The sequence below is a fragment of the Musca autumnalis genome, unplaced genomic scaffold, assembly GCF_047663935.1.
Source record: "Musca autumnalis isolate F117 unplaced genomic scaffold, ASM4766393v1 scaffold_1, whole genome shotgun sequence".
Taxonomy (NCBI): Eukaryota; Metazoa; Arthropoda; class Insecta; order Diptera; family Muscidae; genus Musca; species Musca autumnalis.
The window spans coordinates 237,723,175-237,746,325 of NW_027411644.1; the positions used below are offsets into that span (position 1 = coordinate 237,723,175).

The 23,151-nt window shown below is 37.8% G+C and overlaps 1 protein-coding gene across 1 annotated transcript in view; it reads left to right on the top strand.

Moving 5' to 3' along the window:
- Positions 1 to 23,151, top strand: part of LOC141389291 (cation-independent mannose-6-phosphate receptor-like) — a 140,857-nt gene that overhangs the window by 99,290 nt on the left and 18,416 nt on the right. The window contains exons 12-14 of the mRNA XM_073960628.1: positions 1,102 to 1,281; positions 1,729 to 1,852; positions 21,661 to 21,728. Of these exons, the coding sequence (XP_073816729.1) occupies positions 1,102 to 1,281; positions 1,729 to 1,852; positions 21,661 to 21,728 (372 nt within the window). The remainder of the gene's footprint in view (positions 1 to 1,101; positions 1,282 to 1,728; positions 1,853 to 21,660; positions 21,729 to 23,151) is intronic.

Sequence of the window (23,151 nt, forward strand, 5' to 3'; positions counted from 1 at the left end):
TTTTTAAATGATTCTTTGTAGGCCTCCTTTAAGGAAGTGGATTTTTTAAATAATTTTTGATGACCACCTCTAAGGGCGTAGATTTTTTTAAATTATTTTTGATGACCTCCTCTAATGGCGTGGATTTTTTAAATCATTTTTGTTGGCCTCCTCTAAGGCCAAATATTTGAGTTGCTAAATCTTTCGGTTAGTCCAGAAATGTAAGTTATGCGCTTATATAATTTTTCGTTTTCTGTTTCTTGCTGTTTTGTTTGACTAGCTTTTGCATGTTTTATTAAATCTCTAATTGTTTTGTGCGGGAAGTCGTTCTTTTTAAAAATCTTGAATATTTTCTCCTCGTTATGTTTATGAAAACTTTGGTCGCTTATATTAAATATACTAAATACCCTACTTGTTGGCCTTCTCTAAGGGCGTGGATTTTTTAAATCATTTTTGTTGGCCTCCTCTAATGGCGTGGATTTTTTAAATCATTTTTGTTGGCCTCCTCTAAGGGCGTGAATTTTTTAAATCATTTTTGTTGGCCTCCTCTAAGGGCGTGGATTTTTTAAATCATTTTTCTTAGCCTCCTCTAAGGGCGTGGATATTTTCTAAAAAAATTTTGTTGGCCTTCTCTAAGGGTTTGGATTTTTTAAACCATTTTTGTTGGCTTCCTCTAAGGGTGTGGATTTTTTAAATCATTTTTGTTGGCATCCTCTAATGGCGTGGACTTTTTTTGATTTTTTGATCCAATGTTGCGTATGTGTCATAAACAGGAACTACCCTTATTTCGTATACGGCACAAGGCACTGTGATCATTGAAACATTAATTTTTTTTAAAGCTAATAAAAACAGTTTTAATTTTTTTTGTTTTAAAATTATCCTAATAATTTCTAAGGTAATATATGTTATATTATCGTTTTATAATACCTTGTATTCCGCCATAGATATATACATATGTATGTGTGTAGAGGTAACGCTGATGGTGTTTCAACAAATTATACCAAGAGTGAACAAAAATTTAATCCCTTAAAAAATCCCATTGCTCTTGCTGATGATTTTAATTTCTTCACTTCCATTCGCTACAGTTCCCTTTCTGAATATATGCCGTTGTTTATTTTTCAGGGTGTGCCGAAATTGCGTAAAATCGTTGACTGTCATTACCAATTTACATGGGCAACCAATGTTATTTGTCCGCCACATATGTGCAACTTCAATGAGGAGACCTGTGAAATAACGAATGATGAGCTAAATGTGGGATACAATTTAAAAAAGGCCTCTTTTGCCACAGACGGCAAACTTAAGGTAAGTTGTGTTAATTTGCTATCCAGTCACAGCAGGCGTCTGCCATACCATCCATACACCCCTCACTTAGTGTGTTTTTACGTGTATTCATTCACAAGAAGTCTTATGGAAATAGCATTTCCAATGTCATGACCCGCATTTGTGCCCTGGTGAAACGGTGAGGAAAGAATTTGAACAATGTTTACTTTGAAAATTGGTTTAACACAACAACAATAACAACATCGTCGACAACGATGTTACCGGCAAAGAAAAAATAAGACGTTAAAAAGTGCCATAGTTTTTTGGTCTTCATTGGTTTGTTGATTGGATTTGTGGGCAAGAAAAAATGTTCTTCGAAGTGTGGGTTGTTATGGAGAGATGGTTAAATGGTTGTACATGCAGAAACAATATTCAGATGCTATTCTTATTTCTTGTGATTGCCCATACTTTTTTTCTTTGTATTTTCAGGTTGTGCGCGATAAAGATGTGTTTACTTTAGACTTTTGCAATTCACATCACAAGGCTGTCACGGATTACAGTCAAGGTTTGGTAAATCTTTTCTTTACCAGCAAAGCTTCCTGTGATTCAGAAGGTAAGTGTCTTAGTGTTTCTTTATTTATTTGCGGGATATTTTGTTGCCGTCGCTTTATGTTATGCAAATGAATATTTTATGTTTATCCAAGCAGAGGCTTTGTATTGTGGCCGGGACACCGAAAAAAAAACTACACACACACATCACATCGTTTTGGTTTAAAATTTTACCAAGTATTTCACTTCAATTTAAGAAGTTTTTCCGTTTTTGTCAACTCTTAATTTCCTCTTCCTATTTACGTTACACATTTCCGCTTTTCTAACTTTAGGTTCTATGGAAGTTGGATAGTATGATAAAGGAGTCATTTTCTTACTTTCACTCTTTGGTTTAACCAAGGTATATACACTTTGATACGATAAGAAAAATGTGCATTATCGGACCGAACAAAATAGTATGTTTGGACGAAGTCCGTTTCAGACAATTTGGCTGGAGGGTCTCCATCGAATCAACGGATTTGTTCCAAATTTTGTTCAAAATTGTTATCGTTAAATTTTTTCCAGATGTAGATTGGATTCGACTGTGGTCTATATCGTATAACGAGTGGTATTGCCTATGGCTGAGTTAATCTCAGACAGGGTGGACCTAAGGATCCACAAACCTTGAATTTGGTAATTGCTGTCTGCTCGATGACCATCGGGATGGTGTATTCAGATCGATTGTATTGTCCTCTGGATGGTCATCAGCATAACATTTTACACCAACACCTCGCTTTGCGTCTTAGATACGTTCCGAAAAACACTGATCAAAGTCAAACGACACAAAGCGAATTAAGATTTTCTATGGAAAGCCAAAGTTAGGAGATAGGTTCCAGGGTAAAAAAAAAAACAAATACAAAAGTATCAGTCGGCTTCGCCGACAGAGATATACCCTCAGCCTGTGTATATTGAAACAATTTTTCCAAAAAAAACAAAAAAAAAAACGTATGTATTTAGGGAGTTTTATAAATTTTGGGCGTATGAACCGACAAAAATGCTGATTATGATTAAAGATCAAACGTTTTGCTGAGAAGATACTTAAAGGAATGGATCGGCATTGACCATTATGGAAGTGGATCTCCAGCCACTACATATGATGCCATATGGGGTTTTTTTACACCCTTCGGGCTGTGTAAACGTGTAATTGAGGCAGCGAATGCAAGTTGCTTCAACAAAAATCAACGTGAGTCGATAGCAGGTCTTAAAGTGAACTTATCCGAAATTTTGTGTGGGAGGTACCGGATGGAGTGGACAAACATAGACAATATTTGAACCTGATCTATATCTGGTAGATATATTAGGATGTGTAAAGTATGGACCAATTCGGCCACTCCCTTCAAGAGTTACCGTACGATCAATATTTCCGAACATTGTTGAACTTTTGTGGGGGAGGTACCTGAAGAAGTGGACCGATATAGCTTATCTTCGAAGTTAAACTATGTTTGCACAAAATATTACTAAGGCCAAATTTTGGATCAAATCGACAGATCCGTTCGAGAGTTGTCTTGCGCTCCAACCACCTCACACGGTCATAGGGTTTTTTGCAGCTTTCAGGCTATTTTCTCAGGAAGTGTGTACTTGCCCCTGATGAAACAAAAATCAAAGCGATTGGAGAGCAGGTCCTAAACTGACCTTATCCGAAATTTTGTGTGGGAGGTACCCGAAGGAGTGGACCGATGGAGTCCATATTGGAACCTCATCTAAGTCTGGCAGACATTCCACGATTTGCAAAGTATGGACCAAATCGGTTACTCCCTTCAAGAGTTATCGTGCGCACAAATTTTCCGAACATTTTTGAACATTTGTGGGGGGAGGTACCGGAAGGGATGGACCGATATAACCCATCTTCGAAGTTAAACTAAGTTTGGACAAAATATTACGAAAGCCAAATTTTGGACCGAATCTCTCGAACGGATCTGCCGAGTCGGTCCAAAATGTGCCCTTCGTAATATTCTGTGCAAACTTAAGTTCGAAAATACGACATATCGGTCCACTTCTTCAGGTACCTCCCCCACAAAAGTTCAAAAATGTTCGGAAAAATTGTGCGCACGATAACTCTTGATGGGAGTGATCGATTTGGTCCACTACTTTACATCCTACTCATCCTAATATATCTACCAGATATAGATCAGGTTCGAATATGGAATATATTTGTCCTCCCACACAAACTTTTGGATAAATTCACTTTAAGACCTGCTCTCGAATCACCTTAGTTTTTGTTGAATTAACTTTCGCTGCCTCAAATACGACAATTAAAGTTTTTTCAGGGCAAGTACATACTTCTTGAGAAAACAGCCCGAAAGTTGTAAAAAACACCTATCACACCATATGTAGTGGCTGGAGAGCTCGAACCGAATACTGCGTTCGTTCACACTTTGGATATTGTAATGTTTCTTCGAATATTAGATGAAATTCAAAGGTGTCGCTTATAGGTCCACTCCTTCCCGTATCTAACCACAAAAGTTCGAAAATATTCGCTAAAATGGCACGCGCGATTTCTCATAGACGTAGCAACCGATTTGGTCCAAACTTTGGATCTCTAAATATTGTCGAAACTTAGTTTATGTTAGTTATGTTATGTTAAAATCCTTGTGGCACCACCCACACAAATGTTCAACATTTTGTGTGGTTAAGGGTCTGTTCGATGATCCTTTGGACATTTTTACCGAAGGTTTTCCTAGTGGCCCTGTTTACAGCGATATTATGTTTTTCGTAGGCTAGTGTGATAAAAAAGCCCTATCAATCCCCCAAAATTTTTGAGCTTTAAAGCTATCCATACTTTTGTCGGTTCATACGCCCAACATTTTGAAAACCCCCCTAAATACATACGTTTTTTTTTTGGTGAAAAAAGCATTTCAATCCACACAGGCTGAGGGTATATCTCTGTCGGCAAAGCCGACTGATACGTTTTTTTACTTGTTCTTATGCCCATAATTTTAGTTGGAGAAATTACTTTAACAAATAGCAACCCTAAATGCTAAATTACAGCTATTTTGGTCGAATTCGGACAGAATATCTATCTAAAACAAAATAACTGAAATCTGGCGGTACCGTTATAGGAGGCATACAACGAAACGTTAGCCTAAGTTCTTTTTTTGTGGAGAAGTTTCTGCATCATGGGGAACACTAAATATTAAATTATAGCTAATTCGGTCTGAAAATGTAGCTAAAACGTCAAAATACCTGAAATCGTACTGTTATATGAGGGCTAGACTGAAACGTGGACCGATCTAGCAAATCTTGGAACTTGATCTAAGTTCAGAGCAAATACACATGTGTACAAAAGCCCTCTATCTCTCAAATCATTCGGAAGATATCGTAATTATGCCAAAGGGACGAACGGAAGGACGGACATGGCTACTTCAGTTTATAGGCTCGCAACTGAATATTTCAATGCGTTTAAAACGGGTATAAAAAATTAGACACTCAAACAACAATGAAAACAACGCAAATGGAAACGACACAAAGCGAGGTCTTGGTGTATTACATTGTCAGTATTTTGAAGATTTTAGCTACAATTATTAACCGAACTAGTTGCAATTTGATATTTGAGGTTCTCAGCGGCCACGAAACTTCTCCACCAAAAATCGTCAACATAGGTCCACGTTTTGGTATTGCCACCATACAACGGTACCTCCCGATTTTCGGTATTTTGAGAATTTTGGCTACAATTATTAACCGAACTAGCTGTAATTTGACATTTGAAGTTCTCTGTGGTCACAAAACTTCTTCACTAATAATCGTCAACATAGGTCCATGTTTTGGTATTGCCCCCATATGCTCCCAACTTTAAATGAATGGAGCTTATGACTGGGAAGTTTTTGCGGTTTCTGAAACTACAATGTTCATAGATGAGAAAAAAAAAACAACCCCCCCACTAAACATCACAAATTTTCTGTAAAATGGTGTGAACAATAACTCTCGAAGGGAGTAATCAATTTGGTCCAAACTCTGCACAACATATTCTCTCCAGATATATATCGGGTTCGAATATGGACTATATCGGTCCACTCCTTCGGGTACCTCCCACAGAAAATTCGGATAAATTGAAGTTTGAGAGCTCCTCTCGGATCGCTTTGAAATTTTTTGTTAGTAGGTTGTCCTTGCGGTTCGCTATTGCGACGGTACAATTGTTTTTCATGCGCAAGTCCATACTTCCTGAGATATTGCCCTAAAAGCTCCATGAAACCCTGACGGCACCAACCAAAATGGCAAATCCGCGAGTTAATTATGCAAGGAATTTCTGATTGGTACAGACTTAGAACATCGTATTATTTCATCCAGTCATGTAGCAGGTTGGAATATGGACTATATCGGTCCACTCCTTCGGGAGCCTAACGGTCAAAATTCGGAAAAAGTGAAGTTTAAGAGCTCCTCTCACATCGTTCTGATTCTTTTTCAGTAGGTTGTTCTAGCGGCCTCATTTCCAACGGTACAATTTTTTTCCGGATTAGGTCCAAAAAAGCTCCAAAACCCTGCCGGCACATACTAAAATGGACAAGGTGCAAGATAACTTTCAAACTTTTTCAAAAATTTCTTCTAAACTTACAAACTGTTTCACTATGTCGAACGAAAATGAAAACGAAAGAAAAACTACTAAAATCGTGTATGATTTTCAAATTTTGTAGTTGTTTCGAAGCAAAAACAACAACAACAAACATGAAAAGCAAAGTTTAGGTGTTTTTCGTTCGCCTTCATTTTATTTCGGCATAGTGATACAGGCCCTTAGTTTAACGTAATTTAATATTTCGAGTCCTTCATCAATATATTTTATATATAGAACACTGTGGCATTCGATGATCTGAAAAAGCCCCATTTGACCCAATAGCCTCCTAACAAGTGGTCTTCTATACAAGAACCACAAGTTATAAAAGCACCAATGGTCTTGCATAAACCAATGAAGACCCAAAATTCTTCTATAAGCTACAAAAAAACTTAATGCTCTTCTATAAACCGTATATGACCCAGTGGTATTCTAAATGTCGCCGAAAGGAAAATGATATTTTATAAGCTGTATAATACCAACCAATCTTCTATGAGACATAGAAGACAAAATGGTCTTCTATAAGCTTAGAACACCAACAAAGATGTGAGTTGTTATCAACCCAATTTTTTTAACTGTCCTTACCCATTTTGGAGCACAATATATTCCAAAGATGATCCACGGGAAACTCATTGTCCACTGCAAATGACAATCAGGATCGTTCCCTAGTATCATCCGTTGATTTTTCTTCTTCTAAATAGACTTTTTCAAACAAGCTTTCTTATATTTTTCTGATTTTGTAACTTATATTTTCATTTTTTTTAATATTTATCTTCATCGAAGTTATCGGATTTATTTTACTAGTGCTTCTTGCCACTAAGTTACCCTGTGATTCCACAGTTGTTTTTTCTCCTTAACCCACAACCTCCTCCGATAATACAAAAAGTTTTCTCATGTCTTCTTGTGTGGTCTATGAATATTTAATATGGCTTCGTTGGATGTGGCTTTTTCCTTTTGAATATTTCTAGGCGCGTACAGTGCTGGTCAAAAGATGTATGTGGGCAGTTTGTTATTTCCTCCATGCCTCCCTCCACATGGGCATTTTGGTTCCGTTTTTTTACGGGAAGTCCACGCTACCCAATTCAACCCCGAAAGTTACAAAAATCCCCTGCGATCTTACTTCCTTAGTTGGTTCTCTACAGAACATTTGACCTATAAGTCGGATTAAATAAAGATTTCCATTGGATTTCTAATGGATGATCCGATCTTCGTATGTCTTTGTGGGATTATTATACACATAAAAAGCTTGTTGTTAAGCGAGAGATTTTTAATTTTTTTTGACATAATTATTTAAATCGTAATGTTGTTTTAGACAGTTCACCAAATTTTTAATAATGGATATTTTTAATTCCGTTTCGCTTAAAGTCAAGATTATTAGGTTCTTAATGATCTCAAAAAACCTGTGCTGACTGCGAACTGCTTAAGTAAAAACAGTGTTTCGTAGGTAGCCATTTGTCGGAACAATGTGTAATATTTTTCAAAAAAAAAAAAAAAAAAATCCGAAAGTAGCCCAAAGTGTGACCTTTCAAATGAAAACAAAATCTTCTAAAAAAGTTTGGTAGATTTCTTTTAAAAAATGCATGAAAAATTTCTTTTGTGTTCAATAAGTGACCGTAAGCTCTTAAAGGCAACAATCCTACCTAACAAAACAACAATGAAAACAATATCTGCTATAATTTGAAATTGTCGTCTTTAGGAGCACGCCACGCCCACACATTTCACTACTTTGACATATTTTTTTGTGGTTTCCTTAGTTTCAATATGACTTCTTCTATCAAATCCCAAATAGAAAATAACATTCGGTTCCGACCAAGAATTGGTTTTGTTCGGGAAAATTGATTTCTGAACCATTGTGCTCGTCCACATCCACATACCCAACTAACAAATATTGCTAGTTTCTGTGAAAAAAATGCATGAAAAATGAGTTTGCTGCTGTTGAAATGCACTGTATTTTAAAAAGGTTGAACACTGCATATGACGACAATAAATAGCATTGACTTGGCGACGATATTTACATCCCGGTCATGTGTAAACGTCTGTGTCTGATCTAATAGATGCGAAGAATAAAATCGGGGCGCACATTTTTCCATTTCTTTTAAAGAACCTCTCAGGATTGTTAAAGCCAAGTAAAAAAGTAAAAAAAAAACAAACAATCCAATGAACCATTATGCATGGTGGAGGAATGTAGAACAATGCAGGTTTTTGGATAAAAATCTGGCAAATTCTGTTGCACCAACTTTTTCCATTTTCTCCATTGTTTTCTTTTTTGTGCATCAGAACGAAATACTAAAGCTTTTGGTCTTTCACAAAAAAAAAAAAAAAAATAATAAATAAATAAAATAGTGTATATGGGAGGATATTTCCCTCTTGTCTTCGATATGAAAAATGCAATGGTTCAGAGGAATAATAAGTTGCGGATGCAACAACTGAAATGCCGAGACCTTTAACCGATGGTATCTTACTGATGCTGCTGTTGCTTCCAAATGCATTGACGCATCCAAGCTGATGTCCGCGTTTGGGGGCCGACAAATACAGCAGCAGATAGTCATTATAATGTCGTTAAGTTCTTAACATCTGCTTTACTCTATTTCTTTTGCTCCCGTCCTCCTTCTTTTCTTTTTGTTAACTTTGATTTCCTTTTCCTTCGAAACAGTAGTGGACTTTTTATTGCTGGTGATTTTGCTGTTGTTGTTTTTCGAAGCTGATTGATTAGGAACACCGTCGAAGTAGAAGAAAAAACACATTATTTTTCTTCTCAGACGTGTTTCCCATGACGACTTTTGCAACAATTCCTCCTTAACACAGCATAAAGTTGCGATTAAAAAGCGATTCAAGTGAAAGTTATTCCATGCTTTCCGCCGACTGTTGGACAAGGCTGGAGTGTTTTTGTAAATTAAAATTATTATTAAATACAACTACTAAAACTATAACTAAGCGTTTCATTAAGGGCAACTTTCTAAGAATTACAATGAGCTGAACGATTGTATGGTAATAAGAAAAATGATGCTAAGGTTAGGATTTTAGTTGGATTTTAGTTGGAAGTCATCAATTAACGTCGGTTTTCGTTCTTTTGCTTTGAAATATGTACGAGGGCGGTTCGGAAACTTCTTAGCCTATCAATGAAAGAGAATAGATTTTCAAAAATATTTTTATTTTTCAATATAATCTCCTGAAACTTCAATACACTTAGTCCAACGCTTTTCTAGCAATTCTATCCCTTGATGAAAATAGTTTTCCTCAAGGTCTTCAAAATAGTGGTTTACAACTGTAATTGCATCTTCATTTGAGGTAAAACGCTTGCCAGCAAGGAATTTTTTTAGATTTGGGAACAAGTAAAAATCACTGGGAGCTAAATCAGGAGAATAAGGTGGGTGGTCAAGCAATTTAATTCGTTGATTTTAGCCATTGTTAAAACACTCTTGTGCGCTGGTGCGTTGTCTTGATGAAAAATTATTTTTTTGTGTTGTAAGCCAGGACGTTTTTCTCGAATTTGTACATTTAATTGATCCAAAAGGTTGCAATAGTACTCTGAATTTATTGTTTTACCCTTATGCAGAAAATACCTTTGAAGTCCCAAAAACCGTTGACATAATCTTACCAGCCGATTGAATTGTTTTTGTCTTCTTTGGGGCACTGCCTCCAGCTTCAGTCCATTGTTTGGATTGTTCTTTTGTCTCTGGAGTCTAGTGGTGGATCCATGTCTCATAAACAGTTATAAAACGACGCTTAAAATCCATTTTATTTCGCTTGAAACGATCCAAACAAGCTTGAGAAATGTTCATTCTTATGCGTTTTTGACTGACTGTTAACAAATGCGGCACCCATCTTGCAGAAAGCTTTTTCATCTGTAGTTCTTCATGCAAAATTAAATGGACTCGATCATTTGAGATGCCCATGATATTAGAAATTTCACGCACTTTTATTCGTCGATCATTTAATACCATATCATGCACTTTGGCTACAATTTCTGTTGTTGTTGCTGTTTTTGGACGTCCACTACGTGGTTCATCTTCAATGCTTGTACGACCACGTTTAAATTCAGCAACCCACTTTTTTACTGTTGCATATGAAGGAGCACTTTCACCTAACACATTCACCATATCATTATGAATTTCTTGTCCCGATAAACTTTGTTATGTAAATATTTAAGACAGCACGAATTTCTAATTTTTCCATTGTAAAAAAATTGCGGATGCGTCTTTTTTGAACACCTGTTTCTATATGAAGGAGTTGCCAGATCGAAACAAAATTTAACATGTGTTCATAACAGAGATGGAAGTTTCCAAAACACTTAACTTTCTTCTGTTTATACCGCGCTTTTTGTGCTAGGCTAAGAAGTTTCCGAACTGCCCTCGTAAGAGGGATAGTTGTTAGGTTAAACTAAGTCCATTAGTTTAACCCACGATAAATCAGTCATGGGGAATACACACCAATAGTAAAACAATAAATTGAAAATCTTGCTAATTAGTACTACTTTTGCCGAGGGGTACCTGAAGGGATGGGAGGACATGTTTAATCTTACAACTGGTTCTGATTTTGGGAGTTATTCCATTCGACCCACCACCAGCCATTTCAGTCGGTTAAAGTAGAATTTTTTTTCAAAACTCTTGTTCCATTATATCAGGCGTCATGGACTCACAGGACCACAAGTAACATCTTTGGTACAAATTTCAAAACTATCTTCGAACAGCCTTTAAACTGCACTTAAGCAAAAAATGTTAAACTTTTGGAAGAAGAATCAGGAGACAGGTGAGTAGGGGGGTTAGCTGGACAGCTAAACAAATGAAGCGTATCGTGCGGTCCCAATCCTCATGCCGGGTACCCAACATCGTGCCATCAATTCGAGCCCGACGCGAATTTAGGCGGCTGTATCGTCCAGATCTAAATAAACCTTAAACCTCTCGTGTTTATCTTGCAAGCTGGCGTTCTTCTGCTGCGATGAATAGGAGGTGGCTCGGAGACCATGGCAATCACACTGTACCTTTGTACTGCCTTCTCAACTGCATCAGTATGAATGCTATTTAAGCCTACCTGATAGTCTCGTTGGTCTAGAGGTTCGGGCCCAATCTGAATTGATGCGGCAGCATCGCCCGGATCTTAACCGGGCTAAAACCAGTTGTGTCTGCCTTGGCATCTGGCGTTCTTCTGCTGTGATGGATAGCGGATGGTCTCCGAATACAGCATTCCCACTGTACTGTCTGTGCAACTGGATCAGTGTGAATGCTAGTCAAGCCTGCCTGATAGGTTCATTGATCTAGAGGTTCTCGTTTATATCTTTGGACATCTCCCTCTCTCTCCAGATCATGAAGATCTCACCTGACGTGCCAGGGTGGGGAAGCCTGCCCATTAAATCGTAACAGGAATGCTCACCAAAGCAAGAACTGCATCGACATCTTATTTTTGATGTACCGGTAAAATATTCGTCTCTTCATGAAGATGGTCCACTAGTGTCATGTCGAGGCACCCTTTTACAGTCCTCACGGCGGCATTCTGGCAGGTTTGAATCTTCTTCAACTGCGTAGCGCTAACATTTGCATACCACGCTGGTGCCATTTGCATACCATCGCAGACCGGCCTATTGCGTTGTAAGAGGTCAACAATGGTTCTTTGTCAGCACCCCAGGTGCTACCGACCAGCGACTTGAGGACTTTGTTCCTACTTCTGATCTTATCGCAAACAGCTATGGCTTGCGCGGACGACTTAAACATGATATCGAACGTTACACCCAATATTTTGGGGTAGTTATTGGTCGGAATCAGTACACCATCGACCAATATGTTCAGTTGGAGCCTCATTTCAGCCGTCCAACTGGTAAACAGTGTGTCAGTGGATTTAGCGGCGGATATTTTCATATTCCTCAGATGGAAGAACTATACTAAGTCAGATCGCCAAAATCGTACAATCGCCCACATACATTATGATCTCTATACCGTCTGGAGAGTGTGGAATTTCATAGATATAGAGGTTAAACAGTTCCGAAGGTATCACCCCGCCTTGGGTAACTCCCTGTTTCACTCCACGGGTTTTGGGCTTCTTGTCTCTGAATTGCACAAACGACTGGCGTCCGCACATATAGTTGATCATCCAACGTTTCAAACACGGCTGGAGAGTAGTCTTCTCCATATCTTCGTACAGCTTGGCATGGTTGACGGTATCGAAGTCCTACAATAGGTCAAGAGGCACCATGACTGTTCGGTCGCACGGCCCGTTCTGGTTCAGTCCTCAACTGATGTGTGTGGATATGGCGTGACTATGCCTTTTTCGGAATCTATGTTGATGTTGGGCAACTGGAAAAGAGCTACTTATCGTCGAGAGGAGTAGTGCCTCTAAGATCTTTGCTACTGGCGGCATCGTTGCCAGGCTTCAGTAACGGGACAACCGTGCTAACTTTTCAGACTTCGGGTACAATATGGGTGGCTAACAATAGGTTGAGGACACTTGTTAATTGCTGAACTCCGGGTTTATCCAGTTGCTTAAGCATTACCATCGATATTCGGTGTGAGGCCAACGCTTTGTACGATTTCGCATTTCAGATGGCATCTGCAACATAGCCCATCGTAAATTGTGGTGGTACCTTCTCGCCTGGGAAGGCTCTTGTTAGACGGCGTAGCACACTCTTCTTCGCCCTATCACTCTCGGGGCACTATATGAACTGCAGGTCAAAATAACGAGCGCACCTCTTTGGGTCAGTTACTGGCACGCCGTTGAGAGTAACAGCCGCTCTGTCATTCTTTCCCGGATTCGAGAGTGATTTAATCGTTGCCCACAATTTAATTAATCCTGTAACAATGTTGCATTGCTTCAGGTGGTCTAGTTACTTTTTCCGCTTATGTTCGCCTACTAGCCTGTTGATTTTAAGAGCAAGCACTCTATAGTGTGTAGTGTGTTTGGCTACAAATCTGAAGTTCGCTTGATCAAATCCAGCAGAGAGCAAAATAAAATAATAATAAAATAATAATATGAAGTGTGTTGAAATTGAAAACAAATTCCACATCAACTGTTCTAAAAATTAGAGTTGGGCAATCTAGTTCCTAGTTCCTTGTACTAGTAGGGGGCTTTGTAGTTACGACTACCAAAAAGTACTCTTACACCAATTATTTGGTAATGATTTTTTTGCTGGGTACAGATTTCATGTTTCAAGAAGGTTAATATCGAAAAAAATCCTTCGGCTACCTTCATTCCTCCAACAGTTAAAATTTTGTTATTAAGTGCAGCTTTAGGGCTGTTCGACGATCTTTGTACAATTTTCAATAAAGGATGTCCTTGTGGTCCTTGTAGATTGTTGTTGCGGACAAGTCCATGCTTTCGTCGTCGAATATGGACTATATCGCTCCACTCCTTCGGGTACCTCCCACACAAAATGTATGAAAAGGGTAGTTTAAGAGCACCTCCCGGTTTGTTTTGAAAAATTTTTTCAGCAGGTTGTTCTTGCGGCCCCATTTACGACGGTATATTTTTTTCGGTGGCAAGTCCATACTTCCCGAGATAATGACCAAAAAGCTCCAAGAAATCCTAACGGCACCAACTGGAATGATAAATCCGGAAGATAACTCTCGCATGGAGTTTCTGATTGGTCCAAACTTTGTACATCGGATTATTTCATCCAGTCATGTATCAGGTTGGAATATGGATATCGGTCCCGTACTTTAGGTACCTCCACACAAAATTTGGGAATAGTGCAGTTTGAGGACTCGTCTCGGATCTATTTGTTTAATTCAAGTTCTCTATAAATCAGAAGTTTACTACAAATCAATGATTTGGTATAGCCCCACATTGCGGTATCTACAGATTCCACGTATTTTAAAGCAAAATCGTGATATAAGATCAATATATTTAATATATGGCATAATTATTATGTTTGTTTATTTTGTTGGTCATAGGCTGAGTGTATATCTTCGTCAGCACAGCTGACTGATACTTTCTTACTTGTTATTTATAAAATTGGAGATCTGGGCACATCACATTTGGTTCACGACTCCTGTTATTGTTGTTTTGTACAGCCATTTAGTTTTCAGCCGACATATTTTTTTTACTTTTTTTCTTGGGCTTCCATTGCGATTTTATCTTCCTACGATATCTGCATCTGAAGGTATTTACTCGTTTGGGTACATGATAGGTACATAGGTGTGTGTGTGTATCTTATCGAGACTTCACTAAATATTGGTGGCATTTCTAATTCTTCAGTGATATATCATCTCAACGTTCTACGAGGGTCACTAAAAACCTTCTGGCCTAGGCAATATGCAGTGTCGCCGGGCGTCATTTGACATTTTTTTTGAAAAGTTTGACAGTTTTTTTATATTAATTTTGTATTGTAGTCGGGCTATTTTGGCCTAAGCGTACTCAGTAGTGGAATTCTGTAACTCATTTTTTGAAAAACTGATTTAATGAATTTAATCGTGGTCGACACTCGCCAAAAAAACAAAGTTCGTGAGGGTCATCCAAAAACGGCCGTTGTGCCAGAAAAAATAAGCCGTGTGCGAACGGATAATGCAAGAACGCAGTGCTATATACCGTGAGATAGAGGCATCCTTTGCGGCAAAAATGGGGTTTTTTCTCGTTGGGCACCTTGTAGATCGGTGCAAGAAATTTCGAAAAAAATACAATCGCGGAGCTTCAAAAGACGTTTATAAGATGGATCCCGGTGACGAATCATGGAACTATGTGTATGAAGCAGAAAACAGCAGCAATCGCCAGAAGATGCTGTAAAAGCGTTCAAAAACCATATTTTGGAGGTGTCTCAATCAAGCCACTGTAAACAACCCAACACATGGTCGTTTGTCAAAGTGTCCTGAGTACTCTTAGGCTAAAACAGTCAAACTTTCCAAAACAAACAAATTTCAAATGACGCCTGGCGACGCTGCGTGTTGTCTAGGCCAGAAGGTTGTTTAGTGACCCTCGTAACATATTGTCCCTTAGGAAGACTTATTATACCCTCAGCATTTATGCTAACGAGGGTATATACACTTTCATACGGGCAAAATGTTCCTCATCGAAATAATGGTTTTAGACCCCAAGTATGTTTGGACGAAATGTGTTTCAGACAATTTGGAGTTGATTTAGCCATGTCCGTCCGTCTGTCTGTCTGGCTGGCAGAAGCGCACGATAAATCTCGAACGGATCAACCGATTCGGTCCATAATTTGGCTTTCGTAATATTTTGTCTAAACTTAGTTTAAGTTCGAAGATGGGTTCGGTCCACTCCTTCCGGAACCTCCCTCACAAAAGTTCGGAAATGTTCGGAAAATTTGTGGCCACGATAACTCTTGAAGCATGTAACCGATTTGGTCCATACTTTGCACATCGTGAAATTTTTACCAGACTTAGATGAGGTTCCATTATGGACTCAATCGGTTCACTCCTTCGGGTACCTCCCACACAAAATAAGTTCAGTTTAGGACCTGTTCACGAATAGCTTTGATTTTTGTTGTAGCAACTTGTATTTACTGCCCCCCATACGACGTTATAAGTTTCATCAGGGGCAAGTCCATACTTCCTGAGAAAATAGCCTGAAAGGTACAAAAACCCCTATGACACCGTGTGTGATAGTTGGAGCGTAAGATAACTCTCGAACGGATCTGCTGATTCGGTCCACAATTTGGTCTTCGTAATATTTTGTGCAAACTTAGTTTAAGATCGGTCCACTCCTTCAGGTACCTCCCCCACAAAAGTGCAATAATGTTCGGAAAAATTGTGAGCACGATAACTCTGGATGGGTGTGACCGATTTGGTCCATACTTTACACATCCTAAAATATCTACCAGACATAGATCAGGTTCGATTATGGACTACCACCCAGAAAAATGTTCAACATTTTTGTGTGGTTCGAGGATCCTTTGGACATTTTTACCGAAGTTTTTCCTAGTGGCCCTGTTTACAGCGATATTATGTTTTTCGCAGGCTAGAGTGATAAAAAAGCCCTATCTATCGATATCCCCGCAAATTTTGAGCTTTAATCCTATCCATACTTTTGTCGGTGCATACGCCCAACATTTTGAAAACCCCCTAAATATATAAGATTTTTTTTTTTTTTTTGGGGAAAAAAGTATTTCACGCATACTGAGGGTACATCTCTGTCAGCAAAGCCGACTGATACTTTTTACTTGTTTTTCAACCATATTCTTTTAAATGTGCGATATTAGGCAGAAGTAATTTTCATTTTAACGAATACTTATAGGTCAACTAAACAATTGATGTTTGTGCATAACAAATGTTCTGGAAATATTTCCTGTCAAACAAAACATCTTCTCCACTTGTTCCGTGACAAAAGAAGAAGATAACCAACGATACATAATACATATTTCTTTTTTAAATCGAATCCCTAGCATATTTTCCCCGCAATTTTATCCCACCCACTAGAAAAAAAAAACACGGCATTGTTATGGCCCTAGGACACTAAGTAAGTTATTGTCCAAATCTACAGCTGTCACTACAACAGACATTAATTGTCATTTCTATGTATAGCTGTCATATTGCTACTGCTGTTATTCTGATACTTTTGAGGGTGTGGTTGGTAGCCACGAAAGATTATGGTCATAATGCTGATGATGACAAATACCCAGCAACAACAACTCATAACTTCAATGAATTGTGTCACCAAATGACACAAACAGACAGAAGAGAAACAAATCTTGAAGAAAACAAGAAAATAAGTCAGCATTCGCATTATTCAGCGTCTATTAGGAGGCCTACTTTAAGAAATGGTATTGATTAAAGTATATTGAGCAGATGACACTAAATGCCGACTGTGAGAATGATAATGATGACAGCAATTATGTCCGACAAATTTGTTGTTGTCGTGTTCCTTTTTCTATTTCTAGTGGAATGTTATTAAAGCATAATGCCGAAATTCACGCCAAATACAAATTTTAAAACTTTTTGCAGTGTTTTAACTTGCTTTGGTGTCCATTTAGTTCAAATCTGGTAACTCATTTTTAACACAGTTGCAATATGAAATCAAAACCAATATTGGTCCATTTTTACAATTTTTACAGTGTTTTTAAACAACAAAAAAAACATTGTTCCACAACATCCCATACGGGACAAGGGAGACTTCTCTCATATCAATGAGTGCACCCCGATTCATATTTAGCTCAATGATATGGGACCTACTGTTTATCGCCGAGTCCGAACGGCGTGTCTTAAGACACCACTTGTGGAGAAGTTTTTCAAGGCTGAAATACTCGGGAAATGTCGCCAACATTACTGAGGGGTATTTTGCCACCGTTGAAAAATGTTTGATGTTGCTTGGCCGGGGAATCGAACCCCCGACCTTCTGCGTGCAAGGCGGGCGTGCATACCATTGCACCACGGTGGCACCCTACAGTGTTTTTACTGTGTTTTATTTAACTTGCTTTTCAAATCTGGTAACTCATTTTCTACACAGTTGCAGTCGACCAATCGAACTGAAACTTTGCACACTTTTCAGATTTAAATGACAATACATGAATATGAAACCAAATCCAATATGGGTCCATTTTTTTCTATAGCCCCCATATATCGTTACCACCCGATTTAGTTCAAATCTAGTAACTCATTTTTAACGCAGTTGCAGTTGACCAATCGAACTGAAACTTTGCACACTTTCTGATTTAGATGACAATACATGAATAATCGTCCATTTTTTTCCTACAGCCCAGCGGTACCACCCGATTTCACGTATGTTGAGGATTTTATATTCATGTTTGCCCGAATTAGCTGTCATTTGGCATTTGGGATGTCCAATGATACAGACATTTCCACACCAAAATTGTGAACAGCACCCTTATAGCGGTACCATCCGATTTCAAGTATTATGAGGATTTTATCTTCATTTTTAGGCCGAATTTTCTGTAAGTTGGCAATGGGACCCTCATTGGTACAGGATTTGGAATAGCCCCCATATAGCGGTACCACCTGATTTCAAGTGTTTTTAGAATTTTATCTTAATTTTTAACCCGAATAGGTTGTAATTTGGTATTTGGGGTTCCCAATGGTACTGAAACTTCCCCACCAAAAATTGTGGACATAAGTCCAGGTTTTAGTATAGCCTTTACATAACGGTACTACACGATTTCAGGTATTAGGTACACCAACATCGTTATGTATGTCCAATTTTGATGAAATTTTAAATGAGTGGCGGGATTTGGACCAGGAATAAGTTATCTAAATTAGTTAGAAAACGGTTCAAATTTGGATGCAGCTCCCATATGTTGCTGCCCGATTTCATGTATTGGACAGACATTTTCATCAAGTGATTCAATTTGGTCTAGAAAAAAATTCTCAAAATTTTACTGAAATCGTGGTGGTGTAGGTATCATATAGTCGGCCCAGCCCTACTTTGTTCCTTTTCTTACTGGTTTCATTTTGATTTTATTTATAAAGACTGTGTTGATTGCATCTCTGAGTCGAATAATTAAATCCACTGTTTGTGATCTGCTCTATAAATGCCTAAAAATTACCGTTGAAACTTTTGCTACCTACATGTGTATACTAGGGTTAGTCATTTTTTCATTTTTTTTCGAATATCAAAAATCTGTGGAAATGGCATGTAGGGCAGGCAAAAATAATAAGAATTGCGTTTTTACTTTTTCGAAATTGTAAAAAAACCTTCCGCACAAAATGCAATTACTTTAGCTAAAAACAAACTTTTTTAGTTTACTTTTTTTTTAAATTTTTTAATTTGAGAAATTTTTTTCTGCAATAGTTGTTCTTGGAAATAATTTTTTTTAGTTGGTTTTTGTGCGTCGATTTCAAATATGCAATTTGATCAAAAATCTGTCATTTAGTTTTTAAGCTACATCGATTTAAAAATTTGCAACTCGGTTTCATTTCCCAGTTTTAAACATTTTAAACGAGTTGCTCTAATAAAAGTTTGACAATACAGAAGTAATGTCATAATACATAATTTATATCGTTTTGAGTTTTAAATTATTTTTTCATAGTTTGTGTTCACATCGCCATGTCGTTTAAAAAAAGTTGCAAAAATGTCCAAGAAAAGTGATAACTGGGTCAAAAATTTTAAAGCAAAAAGACCGAATGAATCTTTTTTGCCGCTATACCATTTATACGAATTTCCTAAAGAAATCAATATAATTGAAAGATATAGAGGATTAGTGCTTGAGAAATTTAAAAAAAAAATATCAAATTTTAAAAATCACAAAAAAATTCAAATAAAAATGTTGGTTTTGAGCTAAAGTAATTGCATTTTGTGCGGAACGTTTTTTCACAATTTCGAAAAAGTAAAAACGCAATTCTGCTTGTTTTTGCCTGCCCTATACGCTATTTCCACAGATTTTGAATCTAAAAAAATGACTAACCCTAGTGTATACCCTTAGTCTTTATGCTAACTAGGGTATATACGCACACTTTCATACGGGCAAAATGTGCCTCATCGAAATAATGGTTTAAGACCCCAAGTATGTTTGGGCGAAATGTGTTTCAGACAATTTGGAGTTGATTTAGCCATGTCCGTCCGTCTGTCTGTCTATCTGGCTGGCTGGAGCGCACGATAACTCTCGAACGAATCAACCGATTCGGTCCAAAATTTTGCTTTCATAGTATTTTGTCCAAACGAAGTTTAAGATCGAAGATGGTTATATCGGTCCACTCCTTCCGGTACCTTCCCCACAAAAGTTCGGAAATTCGGTTCGGTTTTGGCCCATGCTGTGTACATCGTAAAATTTTTACCAGAGGTTCCAATGAGGTTCCAATATGGACTCAATCGGTCTACTCCTTCGGGTACCTCCCACACAAAATTTCGGAAAAGTTCAGTTTAGGACCTGCTCTCGAATCGCTTTGATTTTTGTGGTATCAACTTGTGTTTACTGCCCCCCATTCGACGGTACAAGTTTCATCAGGGGCAAGTACATACTTCCTGAGAAAATGGCCTTAAGGGTGCAAAAACCCCTATGACACCGTGTGAAGTGGTTGGAGCGCAAGATAACTCTCGAAAAGATCTGCCGATTCGGTCCAAAATGTGGCATTCACAATGTTTTGTGCAAGCTTAGTTTAAGTTAGAAGATAAGCCATTTCGGCCCACTCCTTCAGGTACCTCCCCCACAAGAGTTCAAAAATGTTCGGAAAAATTGTGCGCACGATAACTCTTGATGGGAGTGACCGATTTGGTCCATACTTTACACATCCTAATATATCTACCAGATATAGATCAGGTTCGAATATGGACTATATTTGTCCACTCCTTCGGATACAACCAACACAAAATATATTCACTTCAAGACCTGCTCTCGATACCACTTTAGTTTTTGTTGAAGCAACTTGCATTCGCTGCTACTTCCTGAGAAAACAGCCCGAAAGTTGTAAAAACCCCTATGGCACCATATGTAGTGGCTGGAGAGCTCGAACCGAATACTGTGTTCACCACACTTTGGATATCGTAATATTTCTTCGAATATTAGATGAAATTCGAAGGTTAGGTCCACTCCTTCCGGTACCTCCTCCACAAAAGTTCGAAAATATTCGCTAAAATTGTACGCGCGACTTCTCATAGACGTAGCAACCGATTTGGTCCAAACTTTGGATCTCTAGATATTGTCCAAACTTAGTTTATGTTCAAATGTGGGCCCTATCTGTCCAATCCTTGGGATACCAACCACACAAACGTTCAACATTTTTTTGTGATTAAGGGTCTGTTCGAGGATCCTTTGGACATTTTTTCCGAAGGTTTAGCTAGTGGTCCTATTTACAGCGATACTATATTTATTCGTAGGCTAGTATGGTACAAAAAGTCCTATCTATTTATATCCCCGCAAATTTTTGAGCATTAATCGTATCCACATTTTTGTCGGTTCATACGCCTAATATTTTGAAAACCTCCTAAATACATAATTTTTTTTTAAGTATTTCAATCCACACATGCTGAGGGTATATCTCTGTCGGCAAAGCCGACTGATACTTTTTTACTTGTCCTTTTAAAGAAAAAACGAATTCACTTCATATTAAATTTTTAGGAATTGTTAAAAAATAGGTTATAGCTTTTTGGCACAACTTTTGGCCACACAGTGCCTCGTTTTATTTGGTACAAATAATCTGGGGTAAACGTGTACATGGGATTAGGTTAAACCTGATTCCGTAACAATATTTTAAACAGTCATATCTACCACCTATAAATAATTGTACGATTATTATAAATTTTTCCCCAAATTTCGGTTATACTGCAGAGAATTCATTATCGACGGCTATAAGACTCGATTGCAGTCAAAGCTGTATCCTTAGCAAAATCAAAGTAGTTTTTTTACTGCATTTGTAATACATTTATACGCATATCTATAATGTTTCATTTCTTTTTCGTAGGTGTTATAACAGTGCAAATGCGTTTAATTTGCAGCAACATTACCGAATCATCGACATCATTTAGTGGGGTAAGTATTTTCAAACTTGATTTTCTACATAAGTTTTAAATGGTAATACCTTGTGAGCAAAACCATAAAATATCCTTTACGAAGGATTATACACATCATACACTTTTTGATGCGCTCAAACCAATTACACTGTGCAATAAAATTAAGCTCAAAGTCTGGGGGTGGAGGTTCAGAGATAATCTTGAGTATATTTAGAAACCCGAAGGACAGATCCGCCGTGAGTCGAACTCTTGAATTATGGCGGGTTAAAATTAAGTTATATAACTTTTTACACCTACAATAAAGGGTCACAAACCCAGAATTAACCCGCAATTATTCAATAGTTCGACTCACGGCGGATCTGTTCTTCGGGTTTTTAAATGTACTCAATATTATCTCTGAACCTCAAAAGTAATTGTTCACCCCTCAGACCTAGATCATCATTTTTTGGCGTAACGTTTCAACAATAGGGGTTTCTTATTCCCGCACCATAACCGCGTAATATGAATGGCACATGTTAATCGTATCTGATTGACAATTTTAATAGCTTTCTAATGATATGCATATCCGGTTTATCGGTTCATAAAAAACGAATAAAAATTCGGTTTTAGTATCAAAATAACCGGTTCCAAAATTCGGATACCCGGATCTGTATTCCAAAAAAATAATGATATTAACGTGCTCGGCAAAGCGAGATCCAATTGCGCTCAATATTTGTAATGACTCCGAGAATTCTAGATCATCAATAGGTTAAAAGGAATATATTGAAATAAATAGATATAGGGTTATCTTAGCCAGTTTCGGATAAAAGTGAAAAAGGACCGCTTAAACAAGATGGTATCGATATCATGTCTTAGGTACTTTTATTGCGGTTCTTGAGCTAAAGGACGAAAAGGACATTGAAGGAAGCGAGTTAGAAGGTCGAAATGCTTTACGAAAAAAAAAATCCTTTTTTGATTTGACTGAAGGCATGTCATCTTAAAAATAAGCTTAAACAGCGAGCAAAGATATATAACGCTGGTTCCAGACGACTCATAGGGCCTCCAGCAAAATATTCATCACGCCATAATTCAGAAGTTCGACTCACGGCGGATCTGTCCTTCGGGGTTCTGTATGTACTCACCAAGGGCTTTCATCCCCAAAAGGACTTTTCCACCCCCCAAAATTTCGGTTCACAGTGTTATTGAAACGTTTTTCTCTCCGATAGAGACACCTCCAAAACATGCACGCTTTACAGCATCTACTTGGGTGTCCAGATTATCGAGACTGTACTTCTTTCTTTTGGTGAGCCAAATATACCCATATAAACAACCAAAAAATTTTTATGTTCCCATGCATCGCGAACAATTTAGTTTACAATCATAAGTATAAGTAATCGCTACGGTTAGTATTATAATGAAGCTTTATCTAATCAGTTCATTTTTGGAATTTCAAAATAAAACGT